At 36.9% G+C, this 17,904-nt stretch overlaps 1 protein-coding gene across 5 annotated transcripts in view; it reads right to left on the reverse strand.

Annotated features, from left to right (window-relative positions):
- The window catches only part of VEZT (vezatin, adherens junctions transmembrane protein), a 76,190-nt gene that overhangs the window by 13,120 nt on the left and 45,166 nt on the right, over positions 1–17,904 (reverse strand). For 4 of the 5 annotated variants that reach the window (XM_081248706.1, XM_081248710.1, XM_081248708.1 and 1 more), the window contains 4 exons: positions 15,460–15,735; positions 12,591–12,740; positions 8,852–8,999; positions 1,543–1,874 (listed from right to left, as the gene is read on the reverse strand). In XM_081248706.1, the coding sequence (XP_081104832.1) occupies positions 1,543–1,874; positions 8,852–8,999; positions 12,591–12,740; positions 15,460–15,735 (906 nt within the window). The remainder of the gene's footprint in view (positions 1–1,542; positions 1,875–8,851; positions 9,000–12,590; positions 12,741–15,459; positions 15,736–17,904) is intronic. The other variant, XM_081248707.1, reaches the window with a different exon arrangement.

Raw genomic sequence — 17,904 nt, forward strand, 5'->3', positions numbered from 1 at the left:
GTAGAATGTTTTATACAGACTTTAGTCTAAGCTGTTATAGTCCAAAATCAGTGAAAATTTTCAGATAAGAAAGCATATATATGCCTCAGAAACATTAATCTTGCATCTAGAGGCCAGGAGAACAGTTAAAGGGTTAATGTCCTAGGGTAGGCAAGTGAGAGTGGGAACAGCAAAGGGGACAAGCGAGAGGGAGGGATGAAACACAAAATTTTTTAGATAACACTTTTAAAAGTCGTGTGTGGCAGTGCTGAAGAGCAAATCAGATATGATGGTTTGTGACTGGTTTGCTCTCTAGTGAAAGTATTTTGAAAGGTGACATGTAGCATACATAGAATATTTCATTTTTAAATAGGAAACATACTTCCCACACATCATTCATAATCCCTGACCAAGGTACAAAGCCCTTCTTTATCATTTTCATGTCCATCCAGTGTAGCGGTCCTTCTCGAGCCACCTTCCCTCACGCTAATGCATTCCATTGTGCCCTGTATATTTCTGATTCTATTGCCAAACATTAATTCTTTATAGACCCTGGCTTTGCCTAACACACCCTTTCCACTGAAATCTTTTTGTCCTCTCATGATGATCCAACTCTTGCCACCCACTCAAGTGGAGATTGCCTTATCTCCCATATTTCCTGTGGGAAACAGGGTTTTCTTAGAACGGCAGCAACAGACCACTGGAACGCCCCTGCCTCACAGGTTCTTAGTTTTACCCTATGCTGCGATCTTTACATCAAACGTAAATACCTATCTCAGACCTTGAACCGATGGGTAAAAACTTCTCTTCTTAAAATGTCTTTTTGAACTTAATTTCCTATCCTTGTACATCACCGGCTTCTTCACTCCAGTAAATTAGCTTTTTGATTTTACTGAGACTTCAAGTCCTTTTGACCCATTTTCTTATCTTACAAAATCAATTGCTGCCCTCCCCCTTCTACTTCTTGCCTGGTATCCAGGGTCAAGTACATCAACTACAATCTTCTCATCTCATTAAATTCCTATGACCTTCCCCTGATTACAACATGAACCCAATCATTCATTTGATCCAGTCCTATACTATGAGTATCTGTTACAGAAAAATTTCACTGAAATGACTGGACCCTACATTTCACTAAGGTGGAGTATCAAAGTAGAAGATCAACAAATATAAACTATGGATTCTACATTTTTATTATTCAGCTGGGGCCAAAAAACTTGTTGTATGCTATAGAAAAATGTCCAAACCTGCTCTGATTTATTCAGAAAAACAGCAATATTTTTCTCATCAACTGTATGTAATAATACTTCTCTGCTTTTGTCCTATCTTTCTAGGTTTTCTGTTGACATCAGGTAAAGTAAAAACTATAAATGGCTCCCCCAAATTACAGTACTTACAAATCACTGTTTGTCTGCTACATTTGTACCTTTAAACCATCGTTTAGCCTGCATGTCTCAATTTTGCTGCTGCTTTTTAGCTAGGACACAAGCCAACAACCACAATGGCACAAGACTGAAGCTTGCTAATCATGGGGACATTTCCTTACATGCCTTCTAAACTTACTCATTCAGTAATGCTTTCAGATGGAGCTGCAAGCTGCGTACTGCTGTGTGAACATTATTCAGTTCTCTTGACTTCTGCTGAGTTTTGGATAAACGCTGGGGTACTGACTGGTGCTGAGTTTCAAAGTACCGATAGAACTCATAGCTGCGCTTAAGCTCTTCCAAACAGGCAGAATGAGCATGAGGTAGACCTTGAGTCACATCAGATAGAATATGATGAGGCAAAAGTGCTGGAGTAAGTAAGGGCCCAGGAGGTGAATTAGCCGTAGAAAGTAACAGGGCTAACCGCCTGAAGAACTCTGAACTCTGTGCCACCCAGAGTTGGAACAAAACCTAAAAAAAGCAACAACAAGAAAAAGGACTAGATCAGTAAAAAATATTGGTCAACATTCAAAACAACAAAACAAACTACAGATTTGTTTATCTTAACTTCTGGTTTAAACTTTTCACTTTATTCTAAGTAACGAATATAGCTGAGTTTGAACTAACTCGAAGAGTAGCCAAGAATGTTACGTCAAATTATATAGTCATGGCACATGGGAACTTCTGATCATAATATAGCAGCTAATACCAGTATTTTTTTTTTGTGGTACGCGGGCCTCTCACTGTTGTGGCCTCTCCCGTTGCGGAGCACAGGCTCCGGACGCGCAGGCTCAGCGGCCATGGCTCACGGGCCCAGCCGCTCCGCGGCATGTGGGATCTTCCCGGACCGGGGCACGAAGCCGCGTCCCCTGCATCAGCAGGCGGACTCTCAACCACTGCGCCACCAGGGAAGCCCGTCCAGTATATAATTTAGTACAGTTCTGTCCTAAAAGAGAAATGCTGGTGGAATGAGACACAGCTAATTAGAAATGAATGTTCTTTGATGAATTATTTAAAAAATGTACACAAAGGAGAAAAGGAGACAACAGGAATGATGGACCTACATAAGTCCAAAGAAACAACTCATTGATGGAGCCGGAGTTTGGGCTTCAAACTATGCCATTATGTTGGCCTAGGAAGTAGCTAAGAAAAAATATAAAAATCAGTCCCAGAGTGATCATACTCAGGAATGTCTGGCATGAGAAACTACAACACACATTCTCGAAAGACACACCCTGAGTCTGGCAGCAAAGGATTCCTCCAGATAGTACTATTCAAGAGGACATCAAACAAACAAATACAATCTAGTCTGAACAGGAGTTAGCAGACAATAAAAAGAGGATAATTTACCACTCTGGATAATTTAGATTTCAATTTTTTATAACCATGAAAATGGACATTATTTAAACTGTTTTATTAAATGAATTTTAAAATTATGCAAATAATGAATTAAGATAATTTAATGTAAACCTATTTTATTATTAACTCATTTTTTTTTAATGAGCAAGGCCAAAATCCTAAATCACTGAAGATACACTATCTAGGGATTCTTAAATATAAATACAAGGTATCTCACAAGTCTTCTTATTTAACCATTAAATTTTGTTACTAAAATGATTTTCTTTATCCTTTATTTTTTAATTCACCAGATATTTCTTGAGCACCTATGATGGGCCAGGCAGTACTCTAGGTGCTGATAATACAGCAGAGAACAAAAGTGAAAAATATCCCTGCCCTGATGAAGTTTACATTCAAGTAGGGGGAGTAATAGATATTAACAAGTAAAATAAGTTTCTTGTCTGATGGGGTATGGGGAAAATACAGCAGAGAAGGGGAACAGCAAATGTGGGTTTGTGTGTGTATATGTGAGGGGAAGAAGAGGGAGAGAGAAGCAAAGGGAAGGAGGGGTGGCTAGGAGGGTCTCTAAATTCATCTGGAGGAACTGAGCCACCATGAGGAAAGAGTTCCAGGGAGCAGAAGGTTCAAGTGCAAAGTCCTGTAGTAGGAGTATACTTGGCACATGAAGGATTCTAAGCAGAAGAGTAATATTATCTGAGTTAAGCTTTAACAAGATCATCCTGTGTTGACAGATCATAGGGAGGTGAGCACAAGTGAAGACAGTTAGGAGGTTACTGCAATAATCCAGGTGGGAGTTAACATGGTAGCTCATACCATAGTGGTTCGTGGTAAGAGGTAAGCAGCGGTGAGAAAACTGACAGAATCTCTTGACAGGCTGTTTATGAGTAAAGGTGTTAACAAGGATGATTCCGGAGTTTCAGACCATAGCAATTAAAAAATCAAGTTGGCATAGGTTACTGCCATTTTAAAAAAGACAAATTTATTATCTAATCATTGCCATATTATACAATTAAACCAAAACTCAGAAATACACATTTTTTTCTGTTTGTTCTTTGAATAAGGGAAGCCGCTCTGGATGAGGGGATAACCATAGTTTATGGGCAATTAGGAAATTTTGATTTAAAGCATTTTCAGGGAATTCCCTGACAGTCCAGTAGTTAGGACTCGGTGCTTTCACTGCTATGGCCCAGTTTCGATCCCTGGTCAGGGAACTAAGATCCTGCAAGATGCGCAGCATGGCAAAAAAAAAAGTATTTTCACAAAATGCAGATTTGTTTTTTAAAGCAGGAAATACACTCTTTATAATAATAATAATTTTATTTAAAAAACTAGTTAAAGTTTTAAACTAAGAAAAAAAGAGGGATAAGGACTCTGTACTAGATATTTCATGTCTCTCCTCAGGATGCAATTAAGAAGTTTCTTTCCTTTTCAAAGATGCAGCACTTGCAATTCCTAAGTTCTCCTGAGGGAAGATATGTGAACAATTAAAAAAAAAAACAACCCCAAAATGTATTTTCTTTAGAGGACACAATGAAGATTACAAAGGAAAACAAGAGGCCCCGATTTATTTGTAAGCCATCTTTCACTACATTTTTTAAAAAGCTTTAGTTAGTGTTGCTCTTTTGAGAAAGAATTTTAAAATTTAACTTACAAAATCCATTTTAAAATTCTTTATCTGGATATAATGCCAACTGTACAAGGTGGCACTACACAGTTTTTGAACATTACAGGGATTTTCAGCAGTTTATAAACTCTGTAAATCTCAAGATAGGCTTCTTTTGGAGTCTGATATTCCTGGTAACAATGCAACATAATCATCAGGTTTAGTTATAGATAAGTTATATGTTAAAATAAAGCAGAATTAAAATACTAAAGTTTGTCTGACTTGTAAAATAATACGGGTGAGCAGAAAGGATCCAGCTACAACCAGTACCATTCGTGGTGGAGTAGAGAGAGAACGAGCGAACAAGTCCCACAGTTTAGAGTAGGTCGTGTCAGATGCAATTTTAAAAAACAGCTAACATTTATTAATCACTTACTCTCTCCCAGGTATTGGACTGGCAAATATTTAATCCTTTAGTGATGAGCATTATGGTTATCTCATTTTATGAACGCAGAAACAATGACTTGCTCAAGTCCACATTAGCAGTCAGGTGAGAGTCAAACCTAGAAAGTCTGACTCCAGGAGGCCCACTGTTTCTTTTTGCTGCCTGTACTTTGGCCAAAATATAATCCAGGATTTAACAAGCTTTTTAAAAAGCATAAAGAAATAGGGAAATCACTGAGACAACTTGATGAGTAAACAAAAATATAAGTTAAAAGGGAAATTAAGAAATATGACCATAATTCTTTCTCCAAATCCTTCTTTTTTTCTTTTTTAAATTTATTTAATTATTTTTTTTCTTTTTTCTTTTTTATTAGTTTCTGCTTTATAACAAAGTGAATCAGTTATACATATACATCTGTTCCCATATCCCTTCCCTCTTGTGTCTCCCTCCCTCCTGCCCTCCCTATCCCACCCCTCCAAATCCTTCTTAAAGAGTAACAGCTAGGGCTTCCCTGGTGGCGCAGTGGTTGAGAGTCCGCCTGCCGATGCAGGGGACATAGGTTCGTGCCCCGGTCTGGGAAGATCCCACATGGGCCCGTCGCTGAGCCTGCACGTCCGGAGCCTGTGCTCCACAGCGGGAGAGGCCCGCATACCGCAAAAAAAAAAAAAAAAAAAGAGTAACAGCTATTACCATTTTGGGTTAACCATTATACAACAAGCCCTGTTATAGGTATTTTGTATGTTTTCTCATTTAATCTAACACCTTGTAGGGCAGGTATGGTAACTCCTTTTTACAGATTAGGTAAGTTCAAAGAACAACTCACTCAAGGTCAAATGACTAGTCAGTGTCAGGGCTAAAATATAAACCCATGTCTGCTCAATTCCAAAGTCCCTGCTTTTTCATCATTAAGAATCTCCCAAATTGTTCTTTGAAAATAACTTTATTTCCATCATAGAGTAAAGCATGGTCATGGTATTGAATTTGGAAGTAAATGGAATTACCTATAGTGCAACCACACTAAAGAGGAGCTATTGGTATATTAGTATTTTCTCATGGTCTTTTTCTAAACACAGAGTTACTAAGTATATATTTATGTATCCTGATTGTTTCACTGGTTTCTCCAAGTTTTTACAAAATCTTCATAAGCAAGTTGTAGCTGGTATACAATGGTTCACCATGTTGGACTTACTGTAATTCATGCAACTATTCCTCTACTGCTGCACATTTAGGCTGTGTTCCATTATTCACTATCATAAGCAAAGCTAATAAGCAACCTGGTATATAAAGCTTTAGTATATTTGAAATCATTTCCTTAAGAAAGATTTGCCGAAGTGGAATTACTGATTTAAAGCATATATCATTTTTAAGGCACTTTACATGTCAAACTGCATTCTGAAACGAACTTTAGGGAACTAAGGAAACCAGTAAGAAAACCATTGTAGCAGCCTCAGTAAGAATGATGGCGGCTGGGACTAGAATGGTGGGAAATGACACGAAAAAAAGTGAATGAGTTTAAAATGTATTTTGAAGGTGGAACCAACACAAAAATCTACTCATAGCTTATACGTGAAGGGTAAAAAGAGGGATAAGAAGGATAGTGCCCAGGTTTCTAGCTTAATAAGTTGTATGATGCCATTTATTAAGATGGGTTAGAATGAGGTTAAAAATAAATCAAGGCAAATTTCAAGTAACTGGAAAGAAAAACAGGAGAACTAGAACTTTTATGTGGATCTGAACATTTTAAAGATGTAAAAGTTTATACGGTTCAAAACAAAATGAATCTTGAAAAATATGCTGTTAACTACACTTGCACTGATTTCCATGGTATCAAGTGAAGTTAAAGGCTAGAAATAAAAAAATATCTAAGTGGAGTTTGCTAAATACTGAAAAGGAATTTAAAGACATTTGGCTTGACTTTTTAAAAATACTACTGGAATCTTACAATGCGTACAGTTAGTTTTTGTAAGATGCTTTAACTTATATTTTTTCATGTTATTTTTTTCTACTACTAACTCCAAAGCAGTTCATTAAATGAATATACCATAAATCTCATTACCAAACTCAAATCACTGAATTTTTAACTCATTTCGAAGATTTGCTGCTGTAGTAATATTAAGAACATATATCTTTGATTACTTCCTGAGATGAATCTGTGAGCTTAAAATTGCTGGCGTAAAGGGTACATACCTTTGTGAAGACTGGTATTCACAGCTAAAGTGAAGCAGTTTATACTTTGACCACTGGTGTGAGGTCTCTCAGAATTTTCACTGACAATGAGTATTATCAACTTTCAATATCCTTGGCAAAATACTAGTAAGGCTGAAAATTTTTATCACATTTATTGGCCATTTCTGGTTTTTGTGAACTGGCAATTAACACACCTGACCTATCTTCAATAGGTTTCACATACCTTAGTGCTCTTTATGTAGAAAGAATTCAAGCCCTTTGTTTATAAATCACTGAAATTTTTTTCCTGAGCTTATTTACATTTAAAGTATACAGCATTTGGGGCTTCTCTGGTGGTGCAGTGGTTAAGAATCCGCCTGCCAATGCAGGGGACACAGGTTTGAGCCCTGGTCCGGGAAGATCCCACATGCCGCGGAGCAACAAAGCCCATGCACCACAACTACTGAGCCTGTGCTCTACAGCCCGTGAGCCACAACTACTGAGCCCATGTCCTGCAACTACTGAAACCCACGCACCTACAGCCTGTGCTCAGCAACAAGAGAAGCCACTGCAATGACAAATGAGAAGCCTGTGCACCGCAACGAATAGTAGCCCCCCCTTGCCACAACTAGAGAAAGCCTGCATGCAGCACTGAAGACCCATGCAGCCATAAATAAATAAATAAGTAAACAAACAAACAAAACAAAACAAAGAAAGAATCCATCTGCCAATGCAGGGAACACCGGTTCGAGCCCTGGTCCGGGAAGATCCCACGTGCCGTGGAGCAACGAAGCCCATGCGCCACAACTAGTGAGCCTGTGCTCCAGAGCCCACAAGCCACAACTACTGAGCCCGCAAGCCTAGAGCCCGTGCTCCACAACAGGAGAAGCCACCACAGTGAGAAGCCCGCGCATCGCAATGAGGAGTAGCCCCCGCTTGCCGCAACTAGAGAAAGCCCACGTGCAGTAACGAAGACCCAACGCAGCCAAAAATAAATAAATAAATTAAAAAATATATCTATATAGGGCTTCCCTGGTGGCGCAGTGGTTGAGAGTCCACCTGCCGATGTAGGGGACGCGGGTTCGTGCCCCGGTCCGGGAAGATCCCACATACCGCGGAGCGGCTGGGCCCATGAGCCATGGCCGCTGCGCCTGCGCGTCCGGAGCCTGTGCTCCACAACGGGAGAGGCCACAACAGTGAGAGGCCCACATAGCGCAAAAAAAAAAAAAAAAAAAAATATATATATATATATATATAGCATTTAAAGTTTAGAAGTTTAATTCTTATGTAGTCAAATATATCCTTTCATGTGGTTTTTAAAATATGAAAAGATTCTTGTTCTATATAAGAATTTTGGAGATTTTCCAAGGAAAGATGCTGATCTTGTATGTTCTTTACCCATGTTTGTTGAAACAAATGGCTAGTAAATAAAATCACTCATATATTGGGTTCCTACTAAACTCATTTATCTTCAAACTCTAATTTAATACAAGAAATGCCTATAGTAAGAATTTAAAGTATTTCAATATCAGAACATAAGGATCTCCTCTCTTCATTCATTGATTCATTTATTTATGGCTGCACTGCGCAGCATGTGGTATCTTGGTTCCCTGACTGGGGATGGAACCTGTGCCCCCTGCAGTGGAAGCGCAGAGTCCTAACCACTGGACCGCCAGGGAATTCCCACTCTTCATCCAGTCTTCACAGTGCTGTACCTCTTCAAAGGCAGTTTCAAAAACATCAGTAAGGCTATTATGGTAATGGTATCCAGCAAACAACAAAAGAAACAGGTGCACCATTTATGTTCAGAAAGCGCAGGCACAATCCAAATGCATCTATCTTTTCTTTGGCCCTTCCCATCCATGAATGGATTACCTTCAATGCAGGCAGGCTAAAGCCATCTGTAAGGTTATGTGCTTCCTCTTCTGAAATCTGCTCTTCACTAAGTCCAAGGCCCAGCTCCTTAAAAGGCACCACACAGATGTAGTTGGTTACATTGTCACTCTCAGAGTTCAGGGGGTAGGTTAAATTAGGTTAAGGCAATCAACAAAGCCTTTTCATTAAAGCATAAAGAGTACAATAAAACTGTCCAAAATTACCTTTACTTATCTTTGTTCTGAACTTTGAGGAGATTTACATCAGTTTTTTTAAAAAGAAACTCATCTTAAAATCTAATACATTAATATACCTCAAATCTTACAGGATACTTGAGGATAAAATGTCTTTATAGCTGGACAATTAAAAGTTCAACTCTTCACAAGCGCTAAAGTGCGAATTTAGTTATTTTTCGCATCTACCTTTTGAAACTGTATTATGTACTTTATTGTATCATGGCTCAGGCCCTCACCGCCCTACAGCAAATACTTCCTCTTTTCCTCCAAGTCTGCACACTGCAGGACATCACTACCTGACCGCTACCTGAAAACAGAAACTACTGATGTAAGTAACACTAAGCCTGTTCCATCTAGGTTGTTGACAGAGACTGCTGCTCTGTTTCTGCCTTCCTCTTCCTCGTGCGCATCTATCAACATTACTATGTGATTTCCTCCTCTTTCGTTGTTTTTGTAAAGAATTACATCCATACGATTCTTGATACCTGAACTCTTCATGCATTTATAACCTACCCCTATTTTGTCATATTATAATAATCTTTTGATATAGCACTAGGCGGAATCTATAAATATTCTACTTGTGAGATTGGTTTTTATTTGGAACTGAGACGATAGTACCTGCGTCAATAAACGGATGTACTGTAGCTTTCTAACCTTTTCTGTGGTCTGAAAGGGCTTTTTTTGTTTAAACTACAAAACCATCTGGGCCGGGTAGTTAAACATGTTTTCATTCACTTAGTTTTTGAATAAGTAATATATTCACAGGATTAAAAATTTATAAGGTATTAAGGGGTATAATAAAAACTGCTTCCTACCTCTATCCCTTAGCCACCCAGTTCACCTACCCAAAGGCAAAGGCAATCACTGTTACCAGTATCTGGTGTATACTTCAAGATATCTTATGTTTATGTACATACATAAAAGGAAATCCGAATATAAATGTGTGTGTATGTGGGGATATATATGTGGATATACACATGCACACACACTCTTATTTATCCCCTCATATATACAATCCCTTCTACGTACAAATGGAAGGGTAGTATAAATACTGCTCTGTGCACTTCGCTTTTTTTTTTTTTCCATTTAACAACATAATTTGGAGATCATTCCACAATAGTGCATCAAGACCTTTTATCACTTTTTTACAGCTGCACATTTTCCATTGTTTACATATATAACCAGGTGCTTTCTTTTTTTTTAATGGAGTTCTTTTTATTAATCTCCAGTTTCTGAATTCTTCCTAGGTCAGTTTTAGAGATTTGTGTTTTGATATGAAATGAGTCATTTCTCCCTACAGTTTCAAAGTTGTGGCCACAAAGTTACAGATACTATCCCCTTATAATAATTTTAATTTCTTGCTCTGTTCTCATTACTAATCTTGTATATTTCTATTCTTTTTACTTTGATCAGGCACACGAGGGTTTATATAACTTACTGGTCTTTCCAAAGAAATAGTTGGTGGATACTTTTTTAATTCCTTAAGGTTTCTTATATGGAGAATATGATCCGGCCCCTGCCTACCTCTGAATCTCATCTCATACTCAGACTCCCAACTTACTGTGCTGCAGTCTTCGAGTATGATGGTCCTTTTTCTATACTCCAATCATACTAAATTCACTCCTGCCACAAGATCTTTATACTCGCTGGTCCATCTGACTGGAACTCCATCTCAAATCTAAGTTTAAATTGCAGGCCTTCCCCTATCATCCAATCAAAAACAGCAACCCACCAATCACTCGCTATCCTATACCCCTGGGGTTTTTCCCCTTTATAGCAAATATCTGAAAATATTCTGTTCAGTTTTTATTAATTATATCATTCACTAGAAGGCAAACTCCATAAGAACAAGGATCTTGTCTATCTTGTTCACTGCTAGGTTCCCAGTATCTAGATAAGTGACTGGGCCAGGGAATTCATACCATCTGCAATCTTTGTTAGGGCCCTCTCAGCCCACCTCACTCCCAATCCCTCACTAATCTATAGCCTCCCCGAGGCAGGGACCATGTCTATTATGTGGACCACTGTATATCTAGTGACTAGCAAACTGCTTGGCATAATATTCACTGAATGAATAACTACTTGCAGTTAACATCCCACACTGTCATATATCTATTTCCTTCTATATCTTTTCTTCCTTCTACTTGCAATGCACACTTTTATCCTCAAGGTCAACTCCTACTCATTCCTTGAGGGTCAACTCAGGTGTCGCTTCCCTGAAAGCCTTCTGTGTCTTCACAGAAGTCACAGGTCAAGTACATTGTCCTGCTATGCTGGAAGGCACCCTGGGCACTTACACTGTATTATGAATATCTACTAACTACACTCAAAAGTCTTTAAAAGTAGGTAGTACAGGTTTTTGTTCTGTCTTCCTAGCACATTGCAGGCAGGTATTTAGGCAGTAAACAAATTGAATAGACAAGTTCTTGACTAAAATGAAAGTGCTTTCTCCCAGTTTCCAAAGAGGTAATACAGTACAATATGTGTATGTATGTATGTATGTGTGTGTGTGTATCTAGATATAGTAAATCTATACTTATATAGAAAATGTTTAAAGTTCTAAGTCCTACAGTCAAGACACAATTTCACCTCTTACTAACTGTGTGACACTGGGTAAATCCCATATAGAGATTTTATTCAGTTTTCGCATAAAGTGGAGATAAGAAAATCTAGATGGAAATGTTTGTATAAGAATATAATGATAGAACATAAAGCACTCTGTTAACTTTTAAGCATTATATTTATCAATGTTACAGTACTCAGCATACTGAAGGTACAAAGTAGTTTTTGCATCCCATTTACTCATAACTTACCTAACTAAATTTTAACTAAAATAAAGATCTTATACACTTTTACTTTCTAACAGACCTAATTTCCTGATTTAGTAAATTTAAGAGACAGACTTATTGTCATGCAGTCTTTAAGTGCTTATTATATACCAGACACTGCCTAAGCACTTTATATGCACCAATTCATTTGGTCTAACAAAAGCAGTCAGGAAGATTTTGTTATTATTGTCAGTTTACCAATAAATAAAGCAAGGTACAGAGAGTGAAGAAGCTTGCTTACGGTCACCTACACAGTAACTGATTCAGCCAAAATTTAGACAGCTAATCTGACCCTAGAGCCTCTGTTTTTTGAAAGGGGAAGGATTTCCTGTTGCCAGTTTATTTCCATGTCATGACGCAAATTTGTCACGTTCAGTAATTTGAAAAAATGTCTGACCTAGAGAAGCCAGGTTCTTTTGACGTTATTCTTTGGACCAGTGAAGGGAGGGACTTCAAGTGTGTTCCTTGTTAAAAATGAGCCACATGAGAGCAGAAGAACTTTCTTCCTGTCTATTATTGTCATTCCCCTAGTTTTAAAATAGAAGTGATGATGGAAATCAGCTTCAAAATAGGCAATTTCAGTTTACAGTTAACTTTTATAGGATGCAGGTATGATATCTATATTCAGGACTCCTGAAACATTGCTTATTCTTACATACAGACAGAAAAGGATATTTTTTCAGCATGTATAGGGTAGCTAGCCTTGCTGCTTGAAAGTTGGCTCTTACAGTTCTGTAGACAGCTTTCCGAAGACCGATGAGATGCTGACTGGGATGCTGTCCAGCTTTATTAAATGGGCAAGCAGCACTGACCCTGTCAAGCAAACTTGAAAAGTAAAATGTGATACAACTGTACAGGTGTCCTAAAGTTTTTGTTTTCTAAATCCACAATTCTATTAAACTTAGGAAAAAAAATTCCTTTTTCATGATTTTCATTAGAAAATGCTTATAAATATCCCAACTCAGGTCTCATAAATAGATATTTCCCTGACACATATATAGCCACCAGAAAAAAGACAAATGAAAAATTAAAATCTCAAAGAATAAAGGCTCCCTCTGATATGGGGAAACAACAAATTTTAATTGAAATATAGTAGAACTGTAGGAATATTTATATAAGAAACTGTAACTTTTTGATACAGACACTCTATCTGCCAGAATATACTAAAGTGGTACTACTTTACATTTAGTTTTCAAAACCTATGTATACAGTAAGTCTGAAAGCCTTAATTATAAACACTTTCACATTCTTAATATGCATTTACATATGTTCATCAATCGTATTTTTGGTCATTTGTACAGAACAATCAAATACTGTATAGAAATACATTCTGTACATTCATAAGAGTAGGGTAAAATGACTTACCCACCTGCAGCCACTGGCACTTACCTACTCAAAATGAAGTAGGGGACGCAGAAAGATAACAGGACCAGTGGCCAACAGGGGAATGCAAGTAGAAAGGCAAAGTAAGGGTTACTACGTAGTAGCATAGCTACTCTCAAAACTGTTCAAGAGGAGGCACATTTCATAAGCACTTTTCCAAAGATAAATGGGGAGTACCTATTTGCAACAACACCATGTAATGTATTATGCTTTTATAAATAAAACTATGAGTGACTTCATATTATATAGTTTTCCAGACAATAAGTTTTTCACCTAACTAGTAACCTCTCCTAATAGTAAAACAAAGTATTTGGAATTTATAAATTTCTTACACTATAACCACAAATTTGTAAAATAAGACATCTAACTCAAAACTTAAAAAAATGTTAAACCAAACTAAACATATTCAGGCATTAAAAATCTATAAAAAACAGGACAATGATGGATAGGCTTATTTTAAAATAAAGAAATGAGGCAAAGAAGGGTTAAATTATTTGCTAGAGAGGAAAAGCTGAGGCAGAATAAAACAGCACTAATATTTTCAATATATGGACACTATCGTTTGTGTTCCATTTTACTAACTCAGTCTTAAAAATGAAAATATTTCTAAAAAATTATGATTCAAAATTTATTATTCCTCATAATTTTTTCAATCCATTTTCCAGTGAGATGGAGACAAGTGAAGTACAATTGTTCCAAAACTTTTTCTGTCTGTCTGCATTTGAATAGATAGAAGTCATAATCCAGAGGGAAATCATGCCTAACGGGCCCATTTTAGCTCTTCATGCCAATTCTATACATATGGGTAAAAGTGGGACAATGACAAAAGGCACAGAATCATCTATACAGGCCTAAGCATTAATTGGACACAGAGCCACTTTGCTTAACCTGTCAGTCCTCTTGTTGTGCAAGTCCAGAACGAAAAGGAGCTATAGTACTTACTTAGTACGATTTTTAACTTTTAAAATTTGACACTCAATATTTGCTACGCTCTATCAACAAGAAGTGGACTTTAACTACAATGGAAAGACCAAAATTAACAGACACTAAGGACTGTTACATTTTGAATTAAGCAGAAAGAGAAATTATAAAATCTCTCTCATGTCTCTGGAGTTTAAAACAGTGTTCCAGAACACAACAGAGTGAAAAATGAGAGGATTACTGGAGATTCTTCTACTTTCCTGTTTCATGATATTCCAAATACAGCTTTTATGCCAAGATTGTTTAGGTACTACTCTAGAGTGAGCAGAGTGGAGGGTGCAATGACTACCCAAGGTTCTTCTGCCCGCCTCTTTTCATGACTTTCCAGATACAACTAATTAAGAGCAACAATTATTCTCTGCCATATACTTACTTTCTCCCACCTATAGGTTGCAGACGTTATATGAGTTATATAAATTATTAAATATACTATACTACAACTGTCATCTGTAAGTGCTTAGCTGGCAGCCTAGTGTACGGGAAATAAGCTTTAGAGGCAGATGGAATGAACTTGAACATTTGCTCTACCGCTTATAATTGTATGCCTTTAGTTGTATGCAAAATTGTCTGGCATAGAATATGGAACATAATTGGTGTTTTCCCTTTAATAATAGAATAAATAGCCTATCATCCGGTAGCTTAATACACTTACAGCTAGACTGTTGAATATTTAATTTCCCATATTAAATATCAGTGAGAGTATCTGAGAGTATCAGTGCCAAAATATCTAGTAATATTAACCTAAAGAATATTATTAATACATGGCAAGAGTTTTCAAAATGAATTCTTGTCAGATACATCTACCATGTAAACTGAGTAAAGAGAGCATCTGACAGTGAGTAAAGAGAACAAATATTTATTGGGTAACTACTGCATGCGAGGATCAAGGCTCTCTCTATATATTATCTTATGTAATCACGTAGTAACACACAGAAATAATCATGAGTCTCAAAGCACTTTGGTTTCTCAAAGTAGAAAAAAGAATCATACCACTTATTAAATCTAATATATAATGTATTTATTCTTTCACTTAGCAGTTAACAGACTTTAATAAGTGCTAAAGAGAAACCTAGTTTTTTCTGTAAATGCAAAACAAAAATGAAAATAGGTAATAAACATTCTAATTTAACTATGTAGTAGAAAAGAATTATTTAAAAAATAAAATGAAAAATGAACTCACAGTGTAAATCCTCTGGAAATGACTTCAGTTTCTTGAATGAGACGTAAAGCTTTTCTCACGAGGTTAGTAAAACCTCGGCTATTTGTTGCTATATCTTCCAAATGGACATTGTATTTTTTTAGGGTTATTTGTAGTTTTGCTGTCCTCCATAATCTCAAAGCTCTTATGATCAGATAAACAAATAGAATCACTCCCCATAGCAGCCAGGAAGATACAATCCACCAAGTGGGAAGCATAATGAGCAAACTAATGAAGGCAAATAGCACTGAGACATCCCTAGAATAGAAAAGCCAAAAAAATGATATCCATCAGTCCAGAGAAAGATGAGTTACTTTAGTTAGTAATTCAGGTTTCCTAAAATAGATAAAATGCTAGCTTCTTTATAAAGTATGACTTTATAAAATATGACATTTAAAAAGTAATATGAAACAGTTAAAAAATATCTAGCACCACTGTCTAGTTGCTAGACACCCACTGTCTAGAGCTAATCAGTTTAGGTAAAGGACATAAATAGGTATCTTCTGAAAAAACCTTTTTTTTTTTTTTTTAGAAGATATGTGTTCTTTAACCTAAAAACAAATTACAGATTTTAAAATCTGACTTTACAAATATAAAATTTAAAAAAACTTTAATTTTTAGTAATTTTTAATACTAAAAACCTTTAATATTTCGAGATATCATGAGGTCTTTCCCCCTAAAATTAGACTTTTTTTTTTTTTTTTTTTTTTGCGGTACGCGGGCCTCTCACTGTTGTGGCCTCTCCCGTTGCAGAGCACAGGCTCCGGACGCGCAGGCTCAGCGGCCATGGCTCACGGGCCCAGCTGCTCCGCGGCATGTGGGATCTTCCCGGACCGGGGCACGAACCCCTGTCCCCTGCATCGGCAGGCGGACTCTCAACCACTGCGCCACCAGGGAAGCCCCTAAAATTAGACTTTAATTATCTGTGCAAAAACATATAATACCTCAAGAAAATATAAGCATTTTTCCAATTAGAAATAATATATACTTCATGAGTAATTGCTTTGAATAAAGTCATCTTATTTTATTTTATTTTATTTTATTTATTTATTTTTTGCGGTATGTGGGCCTCTCACTGTTGTGGCCTCTCCCGTTGCAGAGCACAGGCTCCGGACACACAGGCTCAGCGGCCATGGCTCACGGGCCCAGCCGCTCCACGGCATGTGGGATCTTCCTGGACCAGGGCACAAACCCGTGTCCCCTGCATCAGCAGGCGGACTCTCAACTACTGCAACACTAGGGAAGCCCCATCTTATTTTATTTTATCATTAATTTTATTTTTTATTTTATCATTAATTTTAAATAACCATCACCACAATTCTGGAATATACATATTTACTGCAGACCGTAATATGGACAAGCTTTGTATTTTTAAACTGCTTTAACTGAAGTCAAAATATGTATGAAATTTTTTAAATTTAGGTCAATTACAAATCTACAGACTAACATACATCATTCAAGCAATGAAGGCTTAGATGAAAATGTGAAAATAAAAGAAAGAGGTAAATATAGGGGAGCTGTATCTGAGGATATCCGAGAAACAACATCAACACTACTTGAAGGCAGTTATATAGTCAAACTATAAAGAAAATGTAAGAATGCTTCTTAATAAATATTTGCCTGCCCTAATTTCCCTTGGAATCCTTTACTGTTAGACAATATTGGTAATATCATAAAGCAAAATCTCATCATATACTTTTATGTATTTATAGCAAAGTCTATAACGTATTTATAGGGCTCAGAATTGCTTAATGACATTTGAGGTCAAAGAAAACTTGAATATAAAGTTATAAAATTCTTAAAACCTATGCTTCCTTCTAGCAGCTCCTTAAGTTCTTATATTTTTAAAGGATAACATGCTTTACTTCATCATGATATCTGAGTGACTACATATTTGGAAAACACCATACTTTGCTATCTATTACAATATGAAGCATTTGTCAATGTGACAGGAAAGACAGATAAATTCAGAACACTGCGGCCAATGAGTGTAACTGCCCATATGGCTTGAACAGTTCGAGCAATAATTTAGTTCATTTAATAAACTCATACTTTAATAGGAAGAGGCTATTAACAGTTCTGTATATATAATCCCTTTTTACTATACATATATATTTCTTTTTAACAGATTATGGCCTGAGACTTCTGCATTAGACCCAAATACTTTAAGTGGTTGACAAGTTTTAGGATAGTTTGAATTGTCTATTGTCTATGATCTCTTCTCACCCAACAAAGCAGGATTCAACCGTTTACCTCCATGCCCCATGTCCTATCCTTGGTGTCTCTACAATGTAATTATTACATAATCTATTAATGGTAAAGAAACATACAGCACTGGCTAGGCCTTCATGCGCACATGTGTATAGGTATATAGGTAAGAGAGATTTTTTTTTGGCATATGTTATACCTGCTTATTGGGTTGTTAAA

This window comes from Mesoplodon bidens (genome assembly GCF_964165515.1).
Source record: "Mesoplodon bidens genome assembly, chromosome: 11".
Lineage (NCBI taxonomy): Eukaryota > Metazoa > Chordata > Mammalia > Artiodactyla > Ziphiidae > Mesoplodon > Mesoplodon bidens.